Source organism: Cyprinodon variegatus, unplaced genomic scaffold (genome assembly GCF_000732505.1).
Source record: "Cyprinodon variegatus isolate N-32 unplaced genomic scaffold, C_variegatus-1.0 Scaffold2198, whole genome shotgun sequence".
NCBI classification, from domain to species: Eukaryota; Metazoa; Chordata; class Actinopteri; order Cyprinodontiformes; family Cyprinodontidae; genus Cyprinodon; species Cyprinodon variegatus.
In genome coordinates, this window is record NW_015152651.1 from 1 (window position 1) to 11,309 (window position 11,309).

The 11,309-nt window shown below is 37.1% G+C and overlaps 2 protein-coding genes across 2 annotated transcripts; one reads left to right on the plus strand and one right to left on the minus strand.

The window, feature by feature from the left end:
• Nucleotides 1–1,451: 1,451 nt before the first annotated feature.
• On the plus strand, nt 1,452–3,362 carry LOC107080660 (galectin-1-like). The gene is made up of 4 exons (XM_015368868.1): nt 1,452–1,530; nt 2,537–2,616; nt 2,829–3,000; nt 3,159–3,362. Exons 1-4 carry the CDS (start codon nt 1,528–1,530, stop codon nt 3,303–3,305), a joined length of 402 nt encoding a protein of 133 aa, XP_015224354.1. The 5' UTR covers nt 1,452–1,527; the 3' UTR covers nt 3,306–3,362.
• Nucleotides 3,363–3,825: 463 nt separating this feature from the next.
• Nucleotides 3,826–9,522, minus strand: LOC107080659 (interferon-induced very large GTPase 1-like). Its single transcript, XM_015368867.1, has 5 exons — nt 8,923–9,522; nt 8,686–8,772; nt 6,919–8,588; nt 5,685–5,838; nt 3,826–3,843 (listed from the first exon to the last, which is right to left on the minus strand). The coding sequence occupies exons 1-5, from the start codon at nt 9,520–9,522 to the stop codon at nt 3,826–3,828; spliced, it is 2,529 nt and encodes an 842-aa protein (XP_015224353.1).
• Between the last annotated feature and the right edge of the window lie 1,787 nt (nt 9,523–11,309).

Consider the following 11,309-nt stretch of genomic DNA (forward strand, 5'->3'; position numbering starts at 1 on the left):
TACAATCATCCCAGGAAGCAGCACGTGAAGCTGGAAAAACATGTCTCTGACTAACAGCTCATCAGCACTGGTTCCCGAAGGGCTGTGTTTTTTCTCCGCTGCTCTTCTCCCTGTGGAGCAGCTGCACCTTCATTCATAAGTCTGTCAATCTTCTGAAGTTCACAGATGACACCACTCTCATCGGACTTATCGTGATGATGACAAGTCCACCTACAAGTGGGAGGTTGACCATCTGGCGACCTGGTGCAGAGAGAACAACCTGGGACTCAAAGCTCTAAATACAATGGAGATGGTTGTGGACTTTAGGAAGAACTCAGCCCCAGCTATCCCCATCACCCTGTGTGACTCCACAATTGATACTGTGGAGTTTTTCTGCTTCCTGGGAACTATCATCTCACAGAACCTAAAGTGGGAGCTGAATATCAACTCCCTCACAGAGAAAACCCAGCAGAGGATTAAATTCCTGCAGCAGCTGAAAAAAATAACCTTTCAAGGATAATGAGGGTGCAGTTCTACTCCTCAAACATTGACTCCATCCTAACCTCCTCATCACCATCTGGTACGCTAGTGCCACTTCCAAGGACAAGGTCATACTGCAGCGTGTAATTCGGTCTGCAGAGAAAGCGATTGGCTGCAATCTTCCATCACTCCAGCATCTGTACACATCCAGGACTCTGAGGCATGCAGGGAAGATTGTTGCTGATCCCTCACACCCTAGCCACAAACTATTTCAGTCACTTCCCTCTGGTAGGAAGCTGCGGTCCATCAGGACTAAAACCATGCCACAAAAACAGTGTCTTCCCATCCACTACCAGCCTTATCAACAAGGCTCAGAGACACCCTGTCTCCCTCCCCCGTTCAGGACCTAGAAGCTATCCAGATCTCCTGCGTTACATTAATCCAAAGTCTACTCTATATAGTATATAGCTATTTACTATATATTATATATAGTGTATTGTAGGTTTTATAATGTATATAGCTATAGATTCTGTATTCTGTATATATATCTAATTTGTCTGCACCATCAACACCAAATTCCTTGTAAGTGCGAAGCTACTTGGCAGTAAACTTGATTCTGAAGAAGGAACACATTTATATTTAAAAATGCAGGGCTTATGTGGACAACAAACTGGAAAAAAATACTTGTAGCAGAGTTTAATTTCTTTTATTTTACTTGATTGTCTTGAAGATGCATCCCACTTCTACAAAAAGCTCCAGTTATTCAAGGCCTAATTCTTGATGAATTTTCTTCTGACCTTATCTACAAATCTGATTAATCAGCAATGATTAACATGGCTAGTGAGCATTTAAACAGATAATGTGACTATCATACCAGAGACAATCATGATACTGATTTAATTATATTGTGAAGGGCTTTCTGTTACATGCTATTTTGCTTGAGCTACAAACACAAATAACATTCAAATTTAAACCGTTTAACTTCTTTCTGCCACACAGGAGACAGACTTGATATAAAGACCATCTTCTTGCTCCTATCTCAACTATTTAGCAGGACTTGGTTTCAGTATGGTAAGGTGAATCTTTTCCTCTGTGTCTCATTGCATTATTTACAATATCAAATGGACAATGAAATTGATTTATTTTTCAGCTGCCCTGGACTTATTTTATATGAATTACTGCATATATGCAATAATATATCAGAATGAATAGCCTTTGTTTCTGCTGAGGTGTTCTAGAAGCCCAGTTTGCATTTATAGCGTCCTTCAAGTTATTTCCAGTGCTAGATTCAATGTCTATGATCTTCTTATGATAACCCAATGGATTATCCATACGCTGCAGACAAGTCAGCTGCTCAGTAAATTAAGTATAGTGATAATCTTTAAAGCATGTATTAGTATGTTTTGCAGGGTTAGCAGATATAAATTTAAATCAGCCTCTCTACAGTTTAGAGCAGTAATAAAAATTAGGTGCCTTAACATTTCCTGGAAGACGCCTGTGTTGGCTCTGTACTAACAAACCCAGTTGACCCAGAACAGTAAATTATATGTTTTTTTTGCACCTTTAGGGAATGTATGGTGGCTCTCTAAACAGTGACTTCAGCAGCAGTCCATGCACTCTCAAAGAACTCTTCTGCAGCCGATCCAGTGCTCGTCCACCTTTGGACATTTTTTTTTCCTTCCACTCAATCTTCCATTAAAATGCTTGCTAATTTAGCATTGACATATTTAGGCTTGAAGTTTTTGCAAAAACCTTCCATGACTGTTTAGTAAACAACTTTTTAGGAAGCAGTATTTATCATAATCCTGTAGGTCATAACATATCTGCATTAAAATCGTTTTTATCTGTCTTATTTATCTAAAAACCTCTGATAATGAAACTTATCGATTTCCTTTGCTGTAAGCCGCAATAACCAGAATTCACAGGAAAAAGAATTGTCAAGGATTTTACAGAAAATGTAATTTATATGAGTTAGATAATTACGTTTGAATTACTAAAATATACTGTCTTCACGATGTTCCAATTTATTGGGATGTCTCTGTCATTGATATGTGCAACCACAAACTTTTTTTCTCAGGAACTCGAACTGAAGAATGTGAACTTGAGACCTGGAGACAAGCTGAAAGTAAAAGGGGAAATTTTGCATGACGCTGAGAGGTATTTACAAACAGTTCATATTTAATAATTACTATAATCCTGGATATTACTTTATTCCTCATCATCCATGATTATGAAAATGCACAGCTGATGGAAGCATTATACAATTGATTTCTTACATATTTTTTTTATCACAGTTATCGATAAACAAGTACTGCTCTGTTCAGAAAGTCTTGCTAAAAAAAAATAAAATGGATTAATGATGCAAACAGGTTCCAGATTGACCTTGGTTTGGACTCAGAGGACCTGGCGCTGCACTTTAACCCTCGTTTCCATGATGATGCTGATGGAGCCGTACTAGTGTGCAACTCAAAGACAGCGGGTTGCTGGGGCGATGAAAAGAGGGAAATTCACAACCCTCTGCTGAGAGGCAGTGAAGTGAAGGTGAGAAAATGTTTACATTACAGAGAAGAGATTATTATCCAGAGATCTTTGTGCTATTCTTCAACTAGGCTCATATTTCTTTAAAGATTCGATTCCTAACTGTTTCCAATTTTAGCAAAGGAAAATTGTTAACTAAAATAAGCTGCTTTCTGTTTCAGATTGTGTTGAAACTCTCTGAAGATGTGTTTGAGGTGGAGCTCCCTGATGGACAAGAGATGCAGTTTCCTAACCGTGCAGACATGGATGTCATCACCTACATCCGAGTTGCAGGGGATTTCAAACTCACAAGCTTTAAGATCTGCTGAAGCTTGTAACAGAAATGCATGAAGATCTAAATACCAGAATCAAATAAACCAATGTTGTTAGATACACACATTTTTTAAAATGTTATGTTCATTAATCATTTTGTACAAAAAAACAACTCAAACAGTGCACCTGACAAAGCAACACCATTTAACCAAAGAGTTTTCCAGGATAGGTTGGAAGAATCTGGCACTGAAACATGGAGTTTAAGTTTCTTCTCCAAAAGCACATCAAAAACCTTTCGCTCATGTGGTTTAAAAGCTTTGTTTGTGTGTTTGTTCTCTAATGAGAAATTAAATATCTGCCAGAAATGAAAGACTTGATGGGTAGCATTATTTAGGTTAATAGTTTTTTCTTTAGGGGGAAAAGAAAAATACCAGTAGAAGAAAAAATATACTAAAGCTATGTTCACACAGTAGGTTATAATATTCAGTTCATTTTTTCTGAAATCTGTTTTTTCCAATTATCGTCTTTCATACTACTAATTGAATGTGACAGCTATCAGGCTTTAGTCTGAACAGTTCAGGACATGACAATGACCTATACACACAGAAGAAGAATGAAGCAGTCATACAGCAGGGCACTGTTTTGTACACTTGTGCTCCCACTACAAGTGTTCAATAAAGCTTTGTTGAAAAGAAAAAAGTAATTAATAAAAGATGGAAGTTGACAGTATTGGGGACCAAAACTAATAATTAAAAAGGGGTGAGAAAATATATATATATTTTTTCACTAAATAAAATTAGAGGGAAAAAAATGCCAGGCTTTAGATTTATATTTCTTTGTTATTGCTTGCTTTAAAATGGCCTCATTCCAGAATCTTCTGTTTTATGCAAACAATGTCTGTGAGCTGCTCAGATAATCTGCTGTTTGGGAAGTTAAAGTTAACAGAACTGGTTCATGGCTGAGCTGCTGCATGCAAGTTTATTTAATCTGTTTAAATGTGTCACAAATTCGCTAGTTTTTTATTATACAGATGGATAACTATTTCTCCAAAACGTTAATCAAATTACTCATGTTGGTAAATTGGAAGGTGTTTTTGCTGCGTCACTCTTCTCATCTGGTCATCTGCTAGAGTATGTAAGCAGCTTTCTGACAGTTTTACAACAAATAAACTAGAATGAGTTTCAAGAATTCTCCAAGCTGCCTTTGCCCACATGTTCACACTTTTTGTCCATTCCAAAAATACAGTATATCAGGATGTAAGAGGTTATTTCTGCATTTTATTTAAGACAAAGATTACATTTTCAAATCATATTAATTTTCAAAAATCATTTTGGGTAAAACAAAGATATAACTTGCCATAATATCACCAACAAATAAAAAAATAGGTAAAGGTTGACTCAGTTTAACTCAACTAATTTTTGAACATAAAATGGAAAACAAAGTAGAAAGCGCTGCAAAGAATAATTTGCTTATCAAATAATGACATTTCGCTAAAAATTCATACGAGGATATTTGTTATACAACTATTTTAGAAATATTTTTTTATTTTTTTACTGAACTCCCTTAATTGCCTTTATCCAATCCCGGTACATTAACACAAACACAAAAATATGCCATGATGAATTGATTCAATCTAGACAAAAAAAAAGCAACACATTGTACATACTCATATGATGTCAGTTCTAATGCTTTACTTTTTAAAGCTGACTTCTTTAATTCCATCATTGGTTTAATGAAAGATACCCAAAATAAGGGAACAAAAAACAAAAACAAATAAGCTACAATATGAAGTTAGATATACAGATTTTTGTATTGAAGTAACTTTAATAACTCAAATATAACTCAATCAAAACAGACATAAAAAAAAAACCTAACAATCTAATTCTGAGCCACTATTTCTGCACATTCTTCAACAAATTTTTTTCTACTGTTAGGAAGCATCCAACTTTAGGGATGACATTTACTTATGAACAGTTGCATTTTTTTTTTTTTTTTTTTTTTTTTTTTTACAAACTACATATTTCACTTAAGCTTTCAATGGCTTTCTCTTTACTGAGATGTTTCCATTCCTGAGGAATTTTACCCCAACCCTGGAATTTCAATTTATAGTGGTTTTCCAGTTCCTCTTGGAAGTGGCAGACAAACCATTTCCAGTAAGCCAGCTTAGAAGCATCAGCTGTGATGCTCCATGAAGCATATTTTTCTCCAGCAGTTGGGTACTGTTTATAAGGTACAGTCTGCTCTGAGTCAAGTTCAGGGTAAAATCTTTTGTCACTTGCAACTAATGTGGTGCAGAAATCAACAACCAGATCGACTTTTCCTCTAACATGCCAACCTTTAACTCCAGAAGGTCGATGAAAAGGAACACTGTGTTTCTCAGGACTGTGATCCTTCAGAGTGTTGGTGCAAACAGCAGCACAGAAAGGACACCTTACCCAGCAGCAGTTACACAGCTGATCAATGAGGATTTGTTCAGGCTTCTGCCTGCATTCCTTCACCTTTTCCAGGGGCAGACTGTTCATTTCCACTGTGATAATTTTCAGGCCTTTCTCCATCTCTTCTTTCAGAAAGTCAAAATTCTTTATGTCACTGAAGTTTTGACAATTAATGGTTTCAAGTGTCAAGTTTCGCCCTAATACACTAAAAAACTCCTCTAACCAGTCTTTTATTTCTCCCTGTTCTTTTTCCAGTTTCTCTGTTGCCTTAAACAAAGCATGACTGATGATCTTGTAGATGTCTTCTACATTTTTCCTGAGAATAGTCTGGGCTTTACTTTTATGTGTTGTGAACATATATTTATAAACCTCTTCTTTAATAAAGGCTTTTACTTGCTTTTTTGGATTTCTGATGTAGGAGATGAATCTGCTAAAGTCTTCTTTCTCTGCCAGAGATGCCAGCACATGTTTCTCTAAGTTCAGTCTATTCTCACTGAAGGCTGGATAATTGCACCTCATCTCTCCAGCAATATCAACTCCAGTCTTGTTACAGACGGCTTCAATAGCAGAGACTTTTAGTTTTTCACACATCATTTCTCCAAACAAAACAACAGAGGAGCTTCCTTTGCAAAAGCCTCTAAAGATGTTGTAATATTCTTTCTTTTTGCTTTCCAAATAAGTACTCACGTCATTGTTCTCCTTGAATTTCTTATGGGAGTCTAAGAGCCAACTCTCTGCCCTGTCAAACGCATACAGTGAAAGGTCAGCTATAAACTCTTTCTTAAAAGTATATTTTCTCCCTGATTCAAACTCTGTCACTCTGTCTTTAACAGTTTTGGCAAGTTCCTGCAGGTAAGTTATGCTGTAACCTCTTGTTGAAACAGGTTTGGTCTTAATCACCCCCAGACAATCTTTTTCAACATCTTCGATTAATCGTCTGATTGTTTCCTGTTCTTCATACTTAAGATGATTTGATTTACTTTTGTCCATATTCTTATGAGTCATTGACATTAACAATTCTTTACCATTCTGGACAGTGGTAGAGATATCATTTTTGCCCACTGGTTCTGTCTTGCTTTCCTGAGCTGGTTGTAATAAGTTAGACAATCTAGACTTCTTTTTTGTTGTATAACAAGAGTAATTTCCCCTTTCTGACAGATATATGTATGTCTTTCTATTTTTTGACTCATCAATGAGCCTAGATTCAAGCCCTAGATCTTGAAGAACAACTAACTCATCTTCCTCCAAATGTATGTCCTCAATTGGTTTTGCATCTGAGGTTAACTCCTTAACCCAATGAATCCAGACAGTGTTAAACTGCTCTTTTAATTCCTCTTCATCTTCTGCTAAGGATTTTAATATGGTAGCAAGCTCTTTACTCTTCTGGAAGAGTTGGTTTTGAAACTCAGTTTTCTTCTTTTCAAGTTTAATTCTAGCAGTATTCTGCTGGATAACATCCTCCAGTTTTCTTTTCACAGCTCTCACAAGTTCCTCATTAAACTCTTTGATTTTGTTCTCAAATCGGCCTTTCCACTGAACCAGCATTTCTTTGTCCTTGTCATTGTCGAAGTAAGCTCCTAAACTGTCTGTTACTGCTTTGTAAGTTTTGCTAATTTCTTTGTAAAGGTAACTGAGCTCAACTTTGTCCAGCTGCCCCTTTTCAATCTTGGGATAAAGTTGGTTTTCAATGTTCAGCATTTCACTCCTCAGGGTCCAAGTCCAATTTCCATACTCAACCTCCAGTTTTCTGTAAACTGCAATTTCTTGTGTGTTTTTGAAGCTAAAAACAAAGTTTTCATTCATCAACGCATTCCACAGGTCCTGAATCTTGGCATTGAAATGTGACAAAAGGATCCCATCAAACGGTTTAGCCTTAGAGAGGATGATGGTCTTCAGTTCTTGGACACTCTCACTATACCCTGGATTTGGAGGAGCCATTGGTGGACTTCCCTCCCACAACTGAGCAAAGTATTTCACATCTTTTTGCACATCAAATGCGATGACATCACTGAAGCACTCAGCATCACACACTTCTTCTTTAGCAGCTAGTTGAGCCATCTTGTCCAGTGTTTCCTGCAGGCGTCTTTTTCCATCCATGTTTTTCTCTGCTGCTGCGATATCTGTGACATTCTGGTGAACAAACACACAACTTGGAGAAAGCTTGACTTTCTTCATCCTCATCAAAGCCTGCACAACGATCTGCAGGACATCTTGCATCTCAGCTGGATTTTCACCAAAGATGTTTATTAAGGTCATGTTTCCAAGACCAACAACAAATGTTGCAAGTTCATTGTCATGAAGGGTGGCATTGCCTGCTAACTCAAGAGCACGCAGTCCTTCAGTGTCAACAACTAGAATATAGTCAAACTTGTAGTCGTTCTGGATTTCATCTGACAGTTTAACCAGCTGCATGTAAGCACCTTTGGTGCACCTCCCAGCACTCACTGCAAACTGCAATCCAAACATGGCATTCAGCATTGTTGACTTTCCACTGCTTTGCACTCCAAGAACTGACAGCACAAAGACTCGCTGGTCTCCCAGTTTCTTGATGACTTCCTGTATAAGACTGGAGACCCAGATTAAAGGCACATGACCAGCATCACCATCCATCAGCTCCATCGGGTGTCCTTTTATCATCAGATCGGCAGCCAGCTCAGGGTATTTAGTCCATTCAGCCTGTTGGCCTGGTGATGGTTTTTCCAAAGATTTATGTGCTTCATAGATCTGCCCCATTTCTCTGAAGATGTGTTCTAGACCAAAAGTTGCTGATTGGAGCTTTTTTGATAACTGGTTAAGGTCATCTTGTTTGAGATTGAAGTTAGCAGATTTGTCATGTTTCTTCTTTAGTTCCAGGGACTTCTGACCATTTGTTATCATACTCTTGGAGAATTGAAGAAATATCATCTGTAGAGAGGGCGTCTATCAGGATCTGAGTCCATTTCAAAAAATATTCTCTGTCTTTTGGTGGCAAACGCCTGAGGCTCTCAGTGAATGACTTCACCAGTTCACTGTTGGACAGGTCACACTGCTTCTGTCGCAGCTCTATTAGCTGCTGGATTTTCTGACTTCTTTCTTTCTCAATGTCTACCTTTAGGTTATATGATTCTTTATTGATTTTGCACCACTCATACCAAAGTTGGCCTTGACAGGGAAGAAATGTATCTTTTACTTTAGAAATGTTCATCCCTTCAACCAATTTAACTAATTTCATGGCAGCAGATTTCCCATTCCTGCAAACCTCTGTGTCTTCATCTGCTGTGACTCTGGGGTCACTGGCCAAAGTTTCTAGCTGAAAGGCTGTGAGAGCTCCAGACAAAATGGTTTGTATTATATCTTTCAGTTCTTCAGAAACATCCGACTGGCTTCTTTCTTTCAGACCCAGTTTATATTTTTGTGGTTTCATCTCAACTGCACTACATCCATTGTCAGCAATGAGAATAATCAGAGGCTTTGGAGACTTGTAAAGCTCTGAAATGACTTCAATACTTTCCTGGCCTTTTTCCAAAGATTCTACCAGAACAGCAATGACTGAGGACTTTTCCGTCAATAATTCACGCTGTTTTATAGTTTTTAGTGAATCCCCATGAAGATTACAGAAGGCAATGCAGTCAGTAAAGAAATCGTTGGGTTTTCCAGCAGGGCAGTACCAGGCAATCTCTGCCACACCATCCATCAAATAACGAGATTTGGTGCTGCCTGGGCAGTTTCTATGGAAGAATGTGTGGTGGCGGTCGTTGATCAAGGCATTCATGAGCTGAGATTTGGACGAAGACACAGAGCCCAGTCTGAAAAATGATACCATGGGAGTCTCAGCTTTGTAGATTGGCATGCTCTTCATTGTGACAGTGGTTGTATTGTATCCCATTGTAACTCTTTTCCATGTTTTGGTTATTTGTCTGAACGTCCACAAAGGAAACTCAATATTTGTTGTGACGGGATCAGGGATAAGCAACGGTAAAGCATACTGACATTGTGACAGCTTGGTAATCATTTTCTGTTTAAGGAAGCTGTCAGAGCAGCGAAATGCTGCCATTTGAAGATCCATTGGATGTACATGACTTTCGTTTGACTGATTTAATTCTACACTTGTTGTGAAGAGAGCTGCCAAATCATTTTCATCTGTGACAGCACTTCCAGACCTCAAGATGGACTGTGAGGTTTTCCCATTAGGGTTTTTTTGCTGTATGTGTATGTATCTAGCTCTGTAATCTAACGTCAATAACCTCTGAAAAAACATGCAAACTTTATCTTTCTCATAAATCTCAGTCTGTTTTACAGGAGGGCCTACTTTAAAAAAGTCCTCTGATGACAGCATCTGTTGATGTTGGTCTTGGAGCTGAAGTCTTCTGAGTAATGATTCAAAGTCATGATGATATTTCTTTCTGTATTCCTCTGAAGGATTGTAGGAAGACTGTAAAAGCAATAACATAATAATTTATTGTAGCTTAAAAAAATAGAAAATAAAAAACTATTATTGACCTTTGATTAATAAGACAAAAAAAATGTAAAGATAACTATAGTGTTAATATTGCATAAGTAGTATTAACTACAAGAGGCTACAAGTTAATGATTAGACTAGCAATATAAGTAAAACAGTTATAATTATATTGCTGTTTTTTTGTCAAAAAAAGATTAAACATAAAAACCTCAGTAACATTTTAATATTTTAAATTGCTACTCAAATATGTCTTTGGTTATTTGTAAAGTCACATAACCTCTGTAGTGTGATGTAATTCATTTAAATTTGATAAAATATATAAAATAAGTGGTTAAATGAAATAATAAAAAATTCTACAATTATAACCCTTTAGTTATATAGAACGCAAAAGTGCTCAAAATAAATCCAATCCAATAAAAAAGTGGAAAATGTAACATTATTTCATTATTCTGACATATATTTCCTAATTGGAAGCAACAATTAGGAGCCAACTTTGTGCTCAAAGGCTCTTAAAGCTACAATGTGTATTATTTTTAGGGATTAAATGACATAAATGTAATATATTATACAATAATATGTTAGCAATTATCATCTATAAACAGAAAGTCTCTAGCTTTGTGCTATGGCAGTGCAGAGCTGACAAACTAGTAACTGTAGCGATTTCCCCTATGCTTGAATGTGACTGCAGCAAGTTAGATCACTATAAAATGTGTATCCTACACAAACTAGTAAGATTCTATTTATAGAATTATCAATATAAAACACTTTCACCTCCTCTTGTTCCATGTTCGTTTTGGTCACAGTGCCCAAAACAGAGGCACAAATCATCAGGGGTCCGTTTCATGAAGCAGGTTTAACAAATTCTTAATCAAATCCCCAATTCTAAATTGATCTACCCAAAAGTCGGGAACTCTGAGTGTTCAGTTTCACAACTGCTGCTGTCAATTCGTTCAATCAGTTTTAACTAGGTCCACTTAGAGTTAAGCATGTGCACAACAAGTACGAAAAGCCATTATTAGTGGAGTGGAATCACATGATCAGTGATTCGACGATTCACCATGACAACAGGCAACAGGAAGTGCCTATTTCACGCCTCTGGAATTAGAGATTGTGGCCGTTTCTTAATCTCAATGCAGACGTCCTCTCAACTTCAGAACTTTTAACTACTGTACTACTACTAATACTCT